This window comes from Amaranthus tricolor, chromosome 8, assembly GCF_026212465.1.
Source record: "Amaranthus tricolor cultivar Red isolate AtriRed21 chromosome 8, ASM2621246v1, whole genome shotgun sequence".
Lineage (NCBI taxonomy): Eukaryota > Viridiplantae > Streptophyta > Magnoliopsida > Caryophyllales > Amaranthaceae > Amaranthus > Amaranthus tricolor.
In genome coordinates this window covers 18,722,474-18,741,889 of record NC_080054.1, presented here as the reverse complement: position 1 = coordinate 18,741,889, position 19,416 = coordinate 18,722,474, and the positions used below count along the sequence as shown (strand labels likewise).

At 28.8% G+C, this 19,416-nt stretch overlaps 2 protein-coding genes across 2 annotated transcripts; one reads left to right on the top strand and one right to left on the bottom strand.

Annotated features, from left to right (window-relative positions):
• Nucleotides 1–4,428: 4,428 nt before the first annotated feature.
• Nucleotides 4,429–10,974, top strand: LOC130820371 (L-ascorbate oxidase homolog). The gene is made up of 8 exons (XM_057685721.1): nt 4,429–4,503; nt 4,949–5,124; nt 5,214–5,323; nt 5,418–5,688; nt 6,864–7,309; nt 8,360–8,725; nt 9,787–9,868; nt 10,436–10,974. The coding sequence occupies exons 2-8, from the start codon at nt 4,981–4,983 to the stop codon at nt 10,631–10,633; spliced, it is 1,617 nt and encodes a 538-aa protein (XP_057541704.1). The 5' UTR covers nt 4,429–4,503; nt 4,949–4,980; the 3' UTR covers nt 10,634–10,974.
• A 3,879-nt stretch (nt 10,975–14,853) lies between these two features.
• On the bottom strand, nt 14,854–17,208 carry LOC130820370 (dof zinc finger protein DOF2.1-like). The gene has a single exon (XM_057685720.1). It carries the CDS (start codon nt 16,729–16,731, stop codon nt 15,589–15,591), a length of 1,143 nt encoding a protein of 380 aa, XP_057541703.1. The 5' UTR covers nt 16,732–17,208; the 3' UTR covers nt 14,854–15,588.
• Nucleotides 17,209–19,416: the final 2,208 nt, after the last annotated feature.

Genomic DNA, 19,416 nt, shown 5'->3' with positions numbered 1-19,416 from the left:
AAAAAAGATCTCACTTGACTATTTTATAACTTTTAGATTAAAAACAAAGTACATAATAAGAGGGATTGATGAATAGCGTTGAAAAATCAAATGGGAGTGTTTATTGTTTGCTTTGTTTCAATACAAGAATTATTGATATCAAACTTTTATAATTTTTATCATGTATGATTAGAGATATTAACAATACATTAGTATATCGGATGCTGTACCAAAATGTTAGTCATGTTGATTTGCCAAATCTTAAATAGGCTTCATTGGAATGATTGATTAGATCTATTTTGAGTTGACTTTACATAATTTTTTTGCACATGAGAATTGAGATGGTCAAATAGAGGATTTTAATTTGCCTTTTGCCTGGGCCTGTTAAATAGATTAGGTTGGGTTGTACCGGGTTCGGGTTCGGGTCATATATAAACAAGTCAGAAAACCCTTGACCCAAACCCAACCTATTTAGTTAATTGGGTCAAAAATCACAACCTTGACCTGACCTGCAACAGATCAAGTTGACCTGATTTCGACCCACTTAATCCGTTTATAATTTTTTTTTGTCGTTTTTGAGTAAATCTGAATTTTTAGGCTTTAATTTTAACTTTGTGTTTTTTTGTTGTTTATTTTGTATTTACTATGAAAAATAAGAAAATATTAAAAGAACTAAGTTTAGCTTATATTTATTGATTTAACTCGAAATTAGCACATTTAGTTAAATGAGTTATACAGGTTTTTTTCATGTTTAAAATTTTGACCTGAACCTAACCTATTTAATAAACAGATCAGATCGGGTCGACCCATTTAATTAATATTCTGAATCCAAATCAACTTATTTCGAATTAGGTTTAGGTCGGATCAACTTTTGTCGACCCTACTTTTGTCCCTATTGTTACTATTCACGTGCCACATGGGAAGAGCAACAAAGCTTCCAAAGTCAAACTACAAAAGTAATACTCTATTGTGTCATTAAATTTACTCTACTTTATTTATTTTAAGAAAAGTATTGTAAAATAAGATAAATAGTTTAAGTAGTTAAATAATTTTAATTATGAATTTTTGAAAAATTCAAAAATGTTAATATTTTGAGAAATATATTAAGACGAAATTATCAAAATCTCACATGATTATATTTTTTCATATACAACAAAGAGAAAATATAATTAAAATTTAATACTAAAATTCATAAATTATATTTCATGATTATATTTTTTCATATACAACAAAGATAAAATATAATTAAAATTTAATACTAAAATTCATAAATTCTATTTATAAAATCTTTGTAGGGTAAATTTTTTCTTCCTTCTTTTCATACACATCTTCTGATTTGATGTATCTGTACTTGCATGTGACATTTATGCTGCTCCTAATTTAATTAAATAAATGAAGTAATAATTTTAATAACAAAGAAAATTCGATGTGATGTAGAGTCCCTAATAAAATTTAAAGATCCGTTCTTAGATCCGTTATTTTCGCTCTACTTACTTTTTTCTTGCATTTCATTTAATTACTTGCATATGTAACGTATTATTATATTTCAAATTTAGCAATTTTCGAACGATCAACTATGAATGACTATTGAGTTTATGGGATTCAAGCATGTGTTTGATGCAATACAAACTACTCCAAATACTTTGTATTTGTTTTCTTTTGTTTTTTTCATTTAATTCTTTTTGGGTCTTAATATAAATTTTTAAGTCAAATAAATTAAATTGTAAGATTCTAATAATTTTAAAAATTAATACTACCTCCTATTTAACCAATTCATCCCATTAATTTTTTTGCACTTGCCAAGGTAACAGTTTAACCCCTTTATCTCTAATTGTTCATAATTAAAAATTATAAAAGTTGACATTAATAATCCTTCTATTGAGACGAATCAAATAAGATTTCACATTACTGTATTTTAACTTATAGATTAAGAATAAAATAAAAATTAAGAGTGATAAGTGAATAGCGACAAAAAATAAATAGGACTAACGAGTAAATAGGTTAGAGTCTTTAAAAATATTTATTAAGACTAACTTATAAATATCTATCATGAATAATTCTTTTATACAAATTAAAGAGAATTAATAGTCAAAGTTAATTTAAAGAATCTATTAGATAAGAATATATAAAAAAATGAAGCGAGTAATACCTTTTGACCAAGGGATTAAATTAAGCATAAGTATTTATTAGCCGCGTAAACAAATGAGGAACAATCTAAAATCATAAGTGTAGACTTGAATCAAGATCTTTTGTAATAGTTAGAAATTTATGGTCTTTTTCACGAAAAAAGCATATTACTCTCTTTTTAATAAAAATATATTACTCTCTATTTTTAAAAATTATGAACTTTAAAACAACTATGAAATAATAGAAGTGAAAGCTTTGAGTGGGTGGGAAACAAATCAAAAATTTTAATTGAAAATAAAATGGAATAATTATTGTCTTTTTTAGAAATAGAAGCATATAATGTAAACAATAAGATCAAGGTACATCAAAGTTACAAACATTAGTCTCATCAACCTTCAAACAATGAGGAGGGCAACAAGAGTTATCAATAGACACAAAGTGGAAATTGAGTGTCTAAATTATAGTCATACCTTAATTTATATGGTAACATTCTAATTCAAGTAAATATTGCCTCGAAGAAATGTTATTAAATACTTTGTCCGTTTTAATTTACTTGTAATACTTTTTTTTTTGGATATTTTACAGTACTTGCAATATTATCTTTTTGGATAAAAGTAACTAAAAAGTTTTTATTTTACCTCTACTTTATTCTCACTTTATATATTATTAACTTTTTACCTACAATTATCGAGGGTATTATAGACATAATGAATTTGACAATGACATTTTTTTAATACTTGTGCCAAAAGATAATGTTGCACCTAAATAAAAACGGAAATTTGAAATTATTTTGAAGTGGCAAACATTTTGAAACTATTTATTTTTAGAAAGGTAAGCAAAAATTTAAAGCAAAAGGAATACAACTAATTTTCTTTCAAAAAAGAAATACTTGATAGCTTTTTTTCAATCTTATTGAATTTGTATTACTTCTATGAGTTTTACTTTTTTTTTCTATTCCACTAAATTCACAAGTTTGTCTCATATTCTCTTTTCAATTCTTATCCACGAAATTTAAATTTTATCTTAGTTTTCTTATCTTAATTTAAGTAAGTATTATATTTTTATTAAGATTTTGAGTTTGATTCTCAATTAATATTCTCCTTCCTTAGCCTATTATATGATTAAAAAAATTTTATCATCCACACTCCTTACTTCTCTTTTCATTTCATAGAATTATTCATCTATATAGAATGAATTGAAGATAGATTACAAAATGAAGAGAATTGTATTTATAGCAAATTGTATGGGACATAGGGATATTTATGAACATTTTAACATTAATATGTGCTATCTATCCATCTATCTATATCTATATCTATATTTTATATAATATACTAATGAAGAAACAATTAGGATATATGTTGATTTTACAATAAAAATTTTCTCCCTCTTTTCATGCTCTAATTAGACAAATATTTTTTTACCAATTCATGTAATATCTTTTTGATTAGATTTATTTAATTGATTGATTAGTCATAAAAGATTTTAAAACAATACCTTATTGACTAATATTTTACCATATACAAACGATTAATAAGATGTGTATTATCTTTTAATTACATGGGATAATCATCGAATAACATACTAATATTTATGTAAAAAATTTATTTTCATTAAAATATTTTTGTAATAAATTAAAGAAAAGAATATAATTTTAAAATATTTTTTCATAGAAAATCCTATATATTACTTACATGTCTATATGCAAAAAACTACACAAATTAAATAGATTACACATTAATTATTCAAGTAAATAATTAGAATAAGATATCGATAAAAGAAGTCTTATTAATGCTTTTAATACTTTTATAGTAATTTAAATAGATTACACATTAATTAGTAATATGTATCTCAATCTAATAGTAATTTGAGTCATATTAATAACTTTATAGTTTTAAAACAAATCAATTTATAGTATCAATATGATTAAGAAGTCATATAATAACTTAATTGTATATATATGATTAGTAATTTTGTATTTAAATAATTTATAAATCGTATTTAGCATGGAAATTTATGTAGTTTTGTCTAAAGTTAAGAGACTAAAATACCTTTGTAATAACACTATATTAAAGAAATTAGCAAATAATACTCTTAGGAATGAGAAGAGGAACATTCCAAGCAAGTATTGGCTAATGCAGCATATGACTGACTTCATAGTAAAAGACTTTAATCAATAGCGGTAATTAAGTATGCCAATTGCCAAATTAGATCTCTAAAACCTATAATTCGAACCAGCTTGGCATAAAAAATATTGTAGTTTAGAAGAGTTTCTATTTATATAAATGGTGTTGAAAGACACATTCTTTTCATTCCATAATTAAAATCTCTTCCCTTGCACCACTTTTCTCTTTTCTATATATAATAGGAGATTTTGATTATACTCCTATCACTAAGGTAATGTTCAATCTTCAAGGGCTCAATGTATGATGTAATGAGTACATGAAATTAGTTTTATGTTGGGTTTGTATTAAACTTCATATTGACATAAAAGATTTGAATATACATGTCAAAATGATTGTTCTGGCTGATCTTAAGTCAAGTCGTTTTTAATTCACTATTTTAAATCAACTAGTTTTTGAATGAAGTTGTTTTTAGTTAGATTTCTTTGAACTTCCGATTGATATGTATATATTTTGAAATTTGCATGAGATGTGATAAATATGTGTTCAATCAATGTTAGAATTTTTGAGTTTCCCCAAGAAATTTTTGCTTGGAGAGCTAAATTAATAGTCTTACTCTTAGGCATTTATTTTGTATATAATCATGAAATTAATTAGTAAATGAATTAATTAATTACTATAGGCTTTTTATTATACTTACTTCCCTATTTTCTTATTAGGTTGACTTAAGCAATAAATTAATCATCAAAATATGGGAAAGATAACAAGGTTGTCTTTCCTCCTTAAAGTTTTAGCTTTGGCATGCATATTTGGAGTTAATGCCGAAAGTCCTTATAGATATTATGATTGGGAAATAACCCATGGAATGATATCCCCTCTTGGAGTTCCTCAAAGGGTTAGTTAATTATTTTCACACATTTGATTTCATTTTGAACTAATTAATAAATAACAAATTTATCATCCTAATAAGTTTTTTTCATTCAGGGAATTCTTATAAATGGGCAATTTCCCGGTCCAAAAATTGAGTGCAACACCAATGACAATGTTTATGTCACAATTTACAACAAATTGGATGAACCTTTGCTTATGACATGGTAAGAACATATCTGTTTTATATGACAATTTTTTTTTCTATCCCAATAAAATTGCTACATTTTTTTCGCTTGCTAATCAACTTTAATCATGTAGGAATGGGATTTGGCAAAGGAAGATGTCTTGGCAAGATGGTGTACTTGGAACAAATTGTCCTATTCCTCCAAACACAAATTGGACCTTCAAGATGCAAGCCAAGGATCAAATTGGTAGCTACATGTACTTCCCTTCCACGGGGATGCAGCGACTTGCCGGAGCTTTTGGCGCGTTTAATATTATTCGAAGATCTGTCATTGCCATCCCTTATCCTGAACCAGCCGGAGAACATACCCTTCTAGTAGGAGACTGGTATAACACTGACTATAAGGTATGTTACAAATCAAATTAAGGTGTGTTAATAAGTATTAAAGAAAATAGGTAGGCTTATGATGAGCATCTACTATTATAGACTAAGTAAGTTTTTCAATTCGATTCTAATCTAATAGTTTTCAACCCTCAACCTACCCTGTAACATAAAAATTATATCGTTATAGCAGTGACAAACCCAAAATTTTAACCATAGAGACTTTCAAAATTAACGTTGATAATCATACAAAAAAGAAAATGGAAGGGTCATGACTTTTGCACGTTAATATTCAACATATTTTGTGATATTAGAATGATTTGTAGTTTATGGTGAGGCTCACTTCAAACCTTATATAGATATGTCATTGCTGATGGGTCATGAATAGGATTGTGGGGTTGGACCGTTTTTGACCCTTGGCAAGGTAGCATTTCTCTTGGGCCAAGAGTTAAAAAAGTGTTTAATATTCTAATTTCAATTTATAGTTTATTCTTTGTCAATTAAGAATTAAATATAGAATGTTTACATAATTAGCCCGTTTAATATAAGACTGTATCATGGTGAGATGACTTTACAACAAGAAGTCTAAGCAAAAAGTTTTTATTGTTGGGCAATTTAATCCAACTATGAGACATATCTCACAGTAAAATCGTCTCATACAAGAATTTGTGTTACATAATTTATAATAATATTATAAATAGTATAATCTATAGGGGTCCATTACTATTATATTGTCAAACATTCATTAAATAAAAGACCTAAGTTGATCCTCTATAGAGATGATCCCTTTTCATAATTTGTCTAAGGCCCATAAAATGTAAACTAGGTAGATACAACCCTATATAATCTGGGTTGGATCGACTAATGTAAATAAAAAAAAATCTATTATGAACCCACCTTATTTAAAGTCCAATCAATATGTTAAAAGCCCATATCATAAAGGATTAAATTTGAGGTGCACAATGGGTAGCTATGGTATGTAAATTTCACCAGGACAGATTAAAAATTGAAAAATTCTATAAAAGGCCTATGCAACTTTAAAACTTATGATATTTTTCTAAAAATTTTATATTATTAAACACCTATAACATATAAGTACTAAGTAATTTAATATTAAGACCCCTAATTTTTCGAAGACTTGTGCAGTCGAAACATACTCAGAACCTCCTATGTAATTTGACTCTTTTAATGTTACACAGGATCTCCAAAATAGGCTAGACAATGGCAATGGTATGCCCCAACCAGATGGTTTACTCATCAATGGTGATCCAAAAAACACAATCATAACCGGTGAAGCAGGAAAAACATACTTAGTACGTGTATCAAATGTAGGCACAATGACTTCCTTCAACATAAGGATTCAGGAACATGGTCTAAAACTAGTTGAAGTTGAAGGTTCTCATGTCCTACAAGAAGAATATGACTCACTTGATGTTCATCCAGGCCAATCCTTAGCTTTCTTAGTTAAGCTTAATGGTACTGTCAAGGGTTACTACATTGTTGCGTCTACTCGTTTCGCAAGGACGGCAATTCAGGCCACTGCAATTCTTCGTTACAATGGATCCGTTGTGGGCCCATCTCTTCCTCTACCTATTGGGCCCACTTATGAAGTTCATTGGTCTATGAAGCAAGCAAGAACTTTTAGGTATATTTATTTTTTTTGTTAAGTGAGTATATTTAAGCTTAAATTGATTGTCGACACCCAAAATGTCTCAAAGATATTCTGTCACGTTTTCTCACACGAAAGCCCGTTAGGTGATAAATGTGAATGCAACTCAAGAATTTTCATGCTTGAATCTAAATTTCATTTGAAATGAAACGTCAATGAGATTAACTATGACTTAACATTGACTTCTAGTAGCAAGTTTACTGACCATCATAATTAGAAGTTTAATAATTGATGTTAAGAGGTTTCGATCCCTAAAATAAATTATATAGTAGGTTACGAGGTCATTTGAGCCCACTTGATTAATTCGACCCTTAAAAATTTAGGTATATTTATTAAAGTACTATAAAAAAGTTATATTGTACTAATTTGACATATAAATAACTAAAAAAGTATCTAAAATTGAAAGTAGTATATAATTATAATGTTACTTATCAATTAATTTAAACGAGTATTAATATATCATAAGCTATAACTTTTTTGTATTGCATAGATTAAGATTTGTGGGCAAATACAAATGCTACTTTTCTAAAAAATAAATTGGCTAAAATTTAAAGGTTTTAGTCAAATAATAACTATTTAATACTTTTAAGTTTCATATATGCATCATATTTATTATGGTAACTATACATTAATTTACATATTAAATACTGCGCATTACTATTTGTAAAATTTTCATTTATATGACATTGACTTTGTTTTTAATTTTGATTCTGACTTTTTAAATTCACTTAAGGTTGTGTTTAGAAATAAATAATTCATTTCAAATTACAGATTTCAAATATGAAATCATAAATGAAGAATTTGAAAATGACAAGATTCGGATGTCATTTCCAAATTCTCAACTTTAAGTACTTTGTAAACAATGTTGGAATTCATCGAGATTCAAAATTGAAAATTTTTAATTTGCCAAATAATAAATTGAGTCAAATCTAGATTTTAAAATGAAATCATCGTTTCCAAACATGAAATAATATAATATCTAAATCGACCACTGAGTCCCTCAATTAATAATTTTGGTAAATGTAGATGGAATTTGACTGCAAATGCTGCAAGGCCAAACCCTCAAGGATCATACCGTTATGGAGGAATACAAATCACAAGAACAATAATCATACAACAGTCAGTCGGAGAAATCGATGGGAAGCAACGTTATGGAGTGAACAATGTTTCATATATAAACCCAGATACACCCTTAAAACTTGCAGATTATTACAACATTCCTGGTGTTTTCGACCTTAACACCAGCAGAGATCAACCATCACCAGGCCCTATGGTTAATGGAACCTCCGTTTATGGTGTGGCTCTTCATAATTATGTTGAACTTATCTTTCAAAACAATGAGACTACCACCCAGTCTTGGCATCTTGACGGCCACAACTTCTTTGTTGTCGCGTATGTTTCTTGTTCCTTTTCTACATAATTGTTTAGGAATCAATTAATAAACCAATTCAAACAAAAGCTTAAGATGATGGCTGAGATTTCAGGACATGTTCTTTCACACGAGAGCCCTTTGGGCTAGAAGTGTGGATCCAACACAAATCCTTATCATACCTGATACTTAATATTCCACTTTATAAATAAGTGCTGGTAAATATTTGAACCAACGAACTCTTGCTACACTGGCTTTGATATCATGTTAAGAACCAATTCAACTACAAATTTAAGCTGAATTTGGTTGAAGTCCCATGATATATTATATATACTCTATCAATATTCTCTTTGTCTTATTTATTTTGCTATATCTTGAATATAAAACTCTAGCATCGGGATGGCAAGCGGGTAAAATTATACGGGTTTCGTATTGCATCCGTCCAATTAGAACGGATATGGGTATGATTTTGGTGGATAATGAATGGATGAGTATGAAAACTCTTACCCAACATGGATAGTGGGTAGGTATTGGGTATAAAGTCCCGCCCAACCCCATAACCGCTCATCCCACCCCATATCCGCCACCCTATATCTATAATGTACTAATTTATATCATATTTATATATTTTAATTAAAAATTATTGACAATAAATAAAGAAATTAATTTTATTCAATACATTATATGATCTAAACAAAATTAGGTGTACAATTAAATTTGTAAGGATTCATAAAGTATATAATGCAACTTAAAGTGAATGTGAGACGAATCTAAAGTGGGTAACACTCATGATAGGTATATCCAATTGGCCATAGCGGGTGGTGATGGATTTGAATGTATACCCAATTGAGTAGGAGTGAGTTTGAAAATTTTACCGGCCATGGGAGGTGGGTAGACCGTAAATAATAGGTATGGAAATTTTAGGTGGCTATGGGTATGAGAAAGGGCATACCGCATCCACACGCCCATTTTTTTCATCCCTACTCTTGTATTAAAAAGAATTATACAAATAAAATGAGTGGGAGGAAGAGATATGTTATTTGCTTTGTTTGATTTGTTGAGTTTACGAAATGAAACTTTTCAGATTTGGTGCCAATTCTGTATGGAGTCCGGATATGAGAAGAAAATACAATTTGGTGGATGCTGTTTGGAGAAGCACTGTCCAGGTAAACTCTTAATTAATAAGCTGAATGTTTGTAATTGTTGATATTGTGATTCAATATATAGTGTGTTTTTAGGCACTTTTAACTGCATTCTCTACTCTATTTAATCGCACTTTATCCGGTACTTCTTAAATTTTAAGTTTGTGCACGTTATTTTAATATACACTAAATTCAAACAAGACCAACTCTTAAAAAGCTAGTTATTAACTGAAATGAAAATTTTGCCCTATACCTAACTACTTTTTTATTAATTTTTTGCTTGTTGACCCACTCTTTGTCTAACAAACATATATATAACAATGTTTACTTAATTTAAGAAACATTTCAATTTAGTGTTAGCTTAACAACACACAAAATTAAACGGTCAATTTCAACTAGCTAGTCAAACAACTCAACTCAACGACTCATATCTAGCAATAAACTAACGCTTGCCCACTCATCTTTATAATTAGATGCCCAATCACGTGTTTGAATCTCACCTTTATAACTAATGTCATAGGATACTCTATCTCACTCTTTGAATTAAAAAGTAAATTCTTAAAACATTTTTGACATAAAAATGGTGTGCAGGTTTATAGAAATTCATGGACAGCAGTATTAGTTTCACTAGATAATAAAGGAATGTGGAATTTGAGATCAGCAATATGGCACAGGCGATACTTGGGCCAAGAAGTCTATTTCAGAGTATGGAACAATGAAAATAGCCTAAAAACTGAGAACGACATCCCTCCTGAAGCTCTCAAGTGTGGAAAGGCCGTTAATCTTTGATTATTGTTATTATTAATTTTGTAGATTATAAAATAGGCCGAAAAAAAAAAAAGAAAAAGGGCTAGCGAGAATCAAACCTAACATACGTGGTATTGTTTTTTGCTTAATGTAAAATCAGTTACGAGGGTGTGACTGTCGTCCAAGGATAGGTTTTTACATTCTCATTAACTATTCAATTAATTGTTAAAGCACTTCAATTTAGTTCAATTCGGCTTGTTATTAGTTATCATTAAGATTACTCTCTGTCTCTTTGTGTTTGAATCATAAAACTCAAATATGTAAGAGTTTTATGAGTTTTATGAAAAAAATTAAAAAGAAATAGGAATTATTAAGCAATAAACCATTATCAATCTTATTAGTACAATTTTATAATCTTTTCGATTCATCATTCATAATTCAAATTTTTTGATACCTTGATGTCAACTATGTTATTAACAATACTTGTTGATAGGATGTGTAGTCTTACGAATTTTTGAAAAAGTTGAGCGAAAAAAAAAAATGAATTCAATAATTGAAAAACCAAATTATTTCAAAACTGAGCGTGACACTCCCAGACCTAAGGTTTGGGGCTGTTCGCAGTTAGTAACTGCGAACAGGTCAAAAAAGACAAAATAGCTGTTCGCAGTTACTAACTATCTACTTCTCTTTAGGCTTTTTCTTATTCGGATTGGGGTTCTTGTGTTGACACTCGTCGATTCGTTACAGACTATCTACTTCTCTTTGGTCAATCTCCCATCAGCTGAAAGTCAAAGAAGCAAACGACTATTTCTCGGTCCTCTTCTGAAGCTGAGTATCGTGCTATGGCCTCTGCTGCCTTCGAAGTTACATGGACAATTCGTCTTCTTGAGGAATTGGGGGTCAGTAATCTCAAACCGGTCACTCTCCATTGACAACCAATTAGATCTCAATATTGCTCACAACCCTGTTTTTCACGACTGCACCAAACACATTGAAATCGACTACCACTTTACTCGAAAAAAGGTCTTGGAAGGCTTATGGCAAGTTACTTATCTTCCGACTTCCAACTAGTTAGCTGATGTGTTTACCAAGATAATTCCTTCCACACAATTCCAAACATTATTATCAAAGCTTAGTATGCATCCACCCCAAGCTTGAGGGGGATGTCAATATTATTCAGTCCAGTTTTATTATTTCCTCTTAGCATTTTAATATAACATTTTGTGTAACGATAAAATAACAACTTTGTAACAAACTTTTACTACTGTTGCTTTTGTTTTACTCCTTACTATATAATAAAGGTGAGGTCACTTGTATAGTAGTACAATATAGCAAGAATCCAAAATAAAGAACATTTGCTTCTCTCTCTAACTTTCTTGTTTCTTCTTTCTATATTCATTGATACATGTTGAAGGTTTGTTTTCATGGCTAATAATGGTGGTTGTAACAAAATGAATTCGATTTGATTTATAATTATATAAATAGCAAGTCTTGCATGAGCCTGTCTCACCATTGAGACGGGTCCATACAAACAATCAATTTATTTTTAAAAAAAATTAATTAAGTAAATGTAAAATTGTTTTTTCAGTATTTTTTTTATAAAAAAAAAAAGATATTTGGGTCAACCCATATTAAGACAATTTACAACGAGACGGTCCTAATACAAAATTTGTCTTATGTAAAAAGCAACAGACACAAGACCAGACTTTAAACCGATCCAAAACACTTTACGTGGTATCAATTCTACAATTCAAATGAACACCTCTACTTACAAAAAACTTTCGTACTCTATTCAACTTCCTTCCAAAGTATAACTACTATATATCCGCATGGGTTAATTTTTCACGTATGGATATATTATGTAAAATAACATGTAACTTTAGTTAAATATCAATAAGTCCATATAAAGTCTTATATTATTAAATGAATCTTTATCACATACTAACTTGTTTGAATAAGTTCTGGTATAAAATTGAATATAGTTAAGGTCTATTTTTTAAAAGACCTTAAGTTTCAATAAAAGCATACAAGTTCAAATAAACTATATTCAGGTTGCAGCACTAGCTATGACGGTTGGGAACTGATCCCGTAAACAATACAAGTTTTTTCCGGTGCATTTTATACGTAGTCTTTAATCATGTGTACGAGACAAAATTTTGAGAAGTCACTCATCCTACGATTACTCTATGTACACCAATTACATTCACCCATTTAGCATCACATTGCCCCTTTGCACCCTATAGGTGAATCTCTATTTGGCTTTACAATCGCAGTTTTGCTCAAATACCATATGTAACTCCGCGACTACATCCGAGTTGAAGACACTACCCATGAATAGGGGTGCACATGATCTGACTTGATCTGGTTTGACAGTAAAACTTAGACCAGACCAGACTGTTTAAACCTTAAGATCGAATCAAACAAGACCATTCTTCAACGGTCCGGTCTGTTATACGATTTTTTCGTTTTGACTATTTTCAAAATTATAGGAGTATTTATTTATGCAATTTGTCCCTATAATCACCAATTATAATAATTCGTAATTAGTTGATAAATCAATATAATTCAAGATATGTTACTATAAAAAAAAAACTACATCATGCTACTTTTTTTAAAATTAAATACTAAAACTACAGTTTGGTACGATTTGGTTTGTGGTTAAGACCAAACTTTAATTTGTTCAGCCCTGCCCATGTGATAGTAGACTGACCCAACAAACCAAGCCATTTTCGATTCCCTATGTCTTCATTTTTGGGCATACCTTATATTGAATTTCTTTTCAGAAGATCACCCATTCTAAGACTACTTCACATCTAGCAATCTTAACAGTGGAGTATTCTATAGATAAACTTCATAGAACATAGAATATTCATCTTGTTAACATTGATAGTATTATCAATCATTTTAAAGCTTATTTGATTCACAGTTTTTTGTATGAAACAGTTTCGTTGTACTGAGACAAGCCTTATACTTAGGTTAAATGGCCTAATTATAGAAACTTTTAGCTAGCTTAGGGACTTCTTATTTTTAAGGTCGTTTCACCATGAGACGATCTCATACAAGACGGGCAGTATTTAATTTTGTTCATTTTCGGTCTCAACTTGGGTATTAAAATTCATTTGCTTTCCTTTCCTTTCTGATTTCAACTGATTTAACTAAATGCTTGTATAATCAACTACCAACTCAAGAACTAGAGTAACTGTACCAAACATGATTCAAGAGCTAGCTCACGGACAATATTTAGATGCAAGAACTATTGATCTATCATTCTTTTCAAATATATGAGCTATGAAGACATAAAAGATCAAATTAGATGACACATTTTAGTTGACTTTTAAATATTACTCTACCTTATTTAACTTTGTAAATGGGAGACAGTTTATTTGCATTAGTTACAATGCCTCGGAGAATCTAAGGAGAAAATCAATGCAATTCACACATGTTCTAACAGAACCCTAAATTGCTTTTTCAAAGTCTATACATGACATCACAATCTTAAATTACAGTACATCTTGAATTATTCATCGACTCTTCTTAATCTACTGCGCAACATGTAGTTTAATTCTATCTCTTTTTTTTTCGAGTTTGTACCATAAGACTTAAAATCTCTTATATATTTAAATTTTATGAAAATCTAAAAAGAAGAAAAAGATAATTAATTAATACAGTAGTTTAATTATTATAATAACTTAAGTTGCATTATGCTTAGATGTATAAAAATTGAAGTATTATTTTTAGCCCTAATAATTACAATACATTAAAAGATAAAAATTGGTTACTAAAGTAATTTTTGGATGAAAATCACATTACCAATTTAATTTTTGGTGAAAAACAAATTATGCAAAGTTAATGGTGAAACTAAAATTATACTTTGCTATTAAAAGGTAGTGGTAAGTTTTTATAGGCTAAACTTAGGTGGTAAATATTCCTATAAATTGTGTTTTAATTGTCATTTCAATTGTATCCCAAAGTAAGAATCTTTAGAAAAGAAAAGGAGTTCTTTGAGAGAATTATTGTTTAGAGAGAAAAATTTTCAGGTGAAATTGGAATGTGTGGGTTGCGATTTATTATTGCAGTTTGGTATAAATAGTCATTTTATTTATGTTATTTATTTCTCCCTCAAATTTGATTCAATAGAAAATTTGCATTATTTTCTTAATAGTAATTAAGTTAATTGAAACTTAATTTGGCAATAGATTCCTAACGTTATTTTATTTCGAGCAAAAGTAACAAATTAGGGCAAATTAATTCAATCAACTTAACATCATTGTAGCTCGTGCATATGCAAATATATATTATCGTCAAACAACAAAAACTAAAGAAACGAAAATCACTTTAATAGGTTCAATTGTTCAAATAAACTATTGGTGATGCATATGCTTAGGAAAACCCTAAGGATCAAAGTTCATAAATTGATTCATGAATTATCATCAAATATTTACTACCATTAAAGTTTTAAATTTGTTATAACAAAAATAAAATTGTATACATTCAAAGTTTGAATTTCACTAGATGGATCTCAAATATATTTTTTTTAGTACAAGGTAGACTGAGCAAAATAAAGACGATCGAAGTGAAACGATAATCAAAACCTAAAAACATAAATAAAAAATAGTACATGCTTCATCTGATGCAATAATACTTAATTAAGCATATTTCAAGGCAAGATGGTTTGACATCGTAGCCCAAACCACCATTAAATAACATACAAGACAAAGCTTAATCACTCAAAAGCATAAAAGAAGATCAACACGTTACAAGGATTAAGAGAACAATTAAGTAATTATCCATATTTAATTGATTCATATACCGCAAACCCCAAACTAACTACAATAAAAAGAACCAATGAAAAAAAGTAGATCTTAAAAGAAAAATTAACAGTAAAATGACAAAAACACCCCCCAAAAACAACATAAAAGCAAATAAAAGATTAAACTAACATATTATATTATACTACATATAATGTATACAATTTAAAATTAAAACTTTAAAACTAATCAAGGATATGCACCATTAATATTAATAGGTACTGTTGGAAAATCAGACCAACCAGAAATTAAAGCAGGAGAATTCATTAATCCATATCCTCCAATATGATTATTATCTCCTCCTCCAATTGGTGCTGAATCCAGAATTGTTGAATGCATTGGAGAAGATAATGCTGATGATGATCCAACCATATTACCTAAAATAACTGTATTACCCGGATTATCGTTACTACAATAACTGTAATTTGATGATGATTTTAACCTTTGATACAGTTCTAATATATTACTGTTATTATTATTATTATTATTATTCCCATTATTTTGAATAAAATCTTGTACTCCAGATGAGAATAACCCGTTTATATGGTGTTGGTTGGCCCGTGAAAATGACCCGTGTAAGTTAGATGGAGCTCCATTACCATATGAATCTAACCCGAGTCCACTTTCAGTTTTTATACCAAATATGGGATTAGGGTCAGGGTTAGGGTTAGGGTTATGAAATTGGGTTGAATTTGATCCTCTGAGTAAAGACAAGATGTGAGAGTTTTGAGGAAGTGAAGACCAAAAGATTGGGTTTGGGTAGTTTGAATGGAGCTCCGGATCTAATAACCCGGATCCGAGGAAATTACCCGGGTTTCCATTAAGAAGCGCCAACTCAGAAGATAAAGTAGCTTTAGCTTTAGCCATGGCATTTGGAGATGGTTTTACAAATCCCGAGGAAGAAGAAGAGTTGTTTGCCGTTATAGTCTTGTTTTTCCGGCAGCCGCCACCGATGGGAACGTTACGGAGGGTCCCACCTTTGGTCCAATACCTCCGACAAGTCTTACAAAAGTGGCGAGGTTGAGTAAGGTTGTAGTTGTTGTAATAACAAAATTTGGTGTTTGTAGAGTCACATCTTGGACACCTTAAATTTTGTTGGCTAGGGTTAACCTCTGAATTATTATTATTATTATTATTATTATTATTATTATTATTATTATTATTATTATTATTACTATTTGACGAATGTGATGCATTCGTCAAGTTAGCTGTTGATGGAGAGGTTGTAATACTAGTAGTAAGAATTGGAGTTGAAGAAGTGAAAGGAATAGAATTTTTTCTTTCACTTAAAAGCCCATTAGGAACACTACCTCCTAATAATTCTTGGATCATTTTTTTTAACTCCTTTTTGCCCTTAAATTTAGTGTTAAAAAGAAGGAATAAGAAGGGTTTTTTGAGATTTTTTTTGGAGATCAAGTAAGGAAAGTGGAAAAGTAAAAGTAAGATGATGATCAAGTTTTGTTTCTTTGTGTTTTTAAGAATGAGAAGAAGAAAGTAAGGAAGGAGAAAGGTTGGATTTATACAAGTATTGAATTTGAGTGGATTTGAGTTTGTTTGTGAGTTGGAAAAGGAAAGATGGAGGGAAGGGAGAAGATAAAAGAGCAAGTGGGAGAAGCTTTAGTTGGACATAGATATATACATGAACATGATGATGAAACTTGCTTTTTGGTTGTTGTAATTAAATAATTAAAGTTGATTTGGATTTGTTTTTGAGGATATAAATTTTTAGATTTTCATTTTGAAATGTGGTTTGGTTTTTGGAGGGTAGTGTATGAAAATTATTTTGTCCTGTTTTCCCTAATCTGTCCTCTAGCTGCCTCTACTTGTAACTTTCAATACTACTTCATTCATTATATTATACTTACCACTGATATAGATACTTTTTCGTAAAATATGTCACATTCAATTATAAGTATTTTAGAATGCAGGTAGTATTCTAAATAAAAAAATATAGTAAAACCCCCCACATCATTATTACCCTCATGATTTTGGATGACTATGTATTTATTTATTTAATTTCTCTGTTTCATTATACTTGTTACATTTGACTTTTAATAATCATAATATATAAAACAAGTTTGAATAATAAATAGTACTAATATTTAAAATATGACTGAGTATTTTAGAATGGAAGATGCTTTGCTACAAATAATACGTATTTCTTTGAAAATGAAAGTGAAGAAAAAGTCGGGGAAGTGAAACAAATTAAAGAAAAGAGATAGACATATTTTTTATGTTTTAAAAGACTTGCTACATTATGATTATTAGCATCATTTATCATTCAACATTATTTTATATTTTGTGGCTAATATGTTAGAAAAAATATAATCAAGTGGGATTTTGCATAAATTGTCTAATCGTATATTTTCATAATATTAACTTTTTATAATTTTTTTATGTGCATAGTTTAATATATATATTATTAAAATAACATATTGTAATTCGTAAAAAAGCCAAATGTGACAAGTATAATACTTCCTCCTATTCACCTTAGGTGTCTCATTTACTTTTGGAACACTATTTATCAATCACTCTTAAATTGTATTTTATTTTTAATTTATAATCCGAAATCTTATTTGATTTGTATTAACGTAATTAAATTTATTAATATCAACTTTATATAATTTTTAATAATACATAATTAAATATATTAAGGATTAAATAAGTATATTAAAAATAGTCCATAAAATAAATGAGACAGTAGGAAAAATACGGGATGTATGAATTAGTTTCAAATCAAGTATTTCAAATATGGTAAACAGAACATAGTGGTTAATATTTCCTTCTTTCAAAGTTCCAAGATATGTTACTTAAAAAGGTTAATTCCTTGTGTCCTTCTGCTTCTTAATTCTAAGAGTAGTAGCTTCTTAAAATTTATTTTCATATGATTCTCCCTCTTTCCCTAACATTATAATTTTTATTGTTGTTTTTCGGCACTTGTCATCAATCCATTTTAATTTATATTTTCATTTTAATGTATAAGTTAAAATATAAATAAGAGAAATTTTATTTTATTTGTCTCAATAATCTATTTTAGTTTGTCTTTTTTTCTTGATATATAAGTTAAAACATAATCAAATAAAATCTTGATTTATTCTTATCAATGCAAGAATTATTAGTATCGAATCAAATAAACTACTTATCTAATACTGAGGATATAAAGATTATACTGGAGTATTAGATACATTTATCATTAATTCACCAACTACATATCAAAAATATATTTAATTATATATTAAACTAATCATCAATTTTTATATAATTTTAAACGGGTAAATTACCTGGTGAGTAGATATAGCTAAGCTCTCTCAATACTAAAATTTGGTCATTGTCTAGTAATTGTATGCTTTTATTTTTAATCTTTGTAATTACTGATTTTTTATTGAATTAAAATTGTTTTTTATTTAATATGTTTTTTTATGGTAATGTGGACAACACCTAAGACTTTATGAAACATAATACTTGAATTATTTAATTTATTTTTTACCATCAAATCTATTCCTCAAGTAATTAACATGTTGAATCATTTTAAAAGGCTTATTTGTCAAGCAAATTAAACATCCATTTTTGAGCCAAATCAATGTAAGTGTAATTAAGTTGAAGTATGTATCAAACCTGAGTTCGATTCTCGCTGTTTTCGACTATATGATTTACCAAAAAAAGTAAGTGTAATTATCAACATAAGTATCCAATGTATATATACTTATTTATACTAACCACTAATTAAGGTCATAATTAAATTATGAATCAAAATTCCTTGGAAATTAAGTTGTTAACCACTAGCACACAAAAACAAAAAAAAAAAAAAAAAAAAAAAAAACAAAAAAAAAAAAACAAAAAACAAAAGATGAGATATATAGTTGTAGTTTAAGTATAGGATAATGAAGATTTGAATAATAGGAGAATGCAATCAATTTTACTAAAAGAATAATCTTTGGTAGAATCATTGGAGTTTCCATTCTTGAGATGCCATTCAAAGGTAATCATTACAGTTTTAAGGTGGGAGAGAGATAGAGA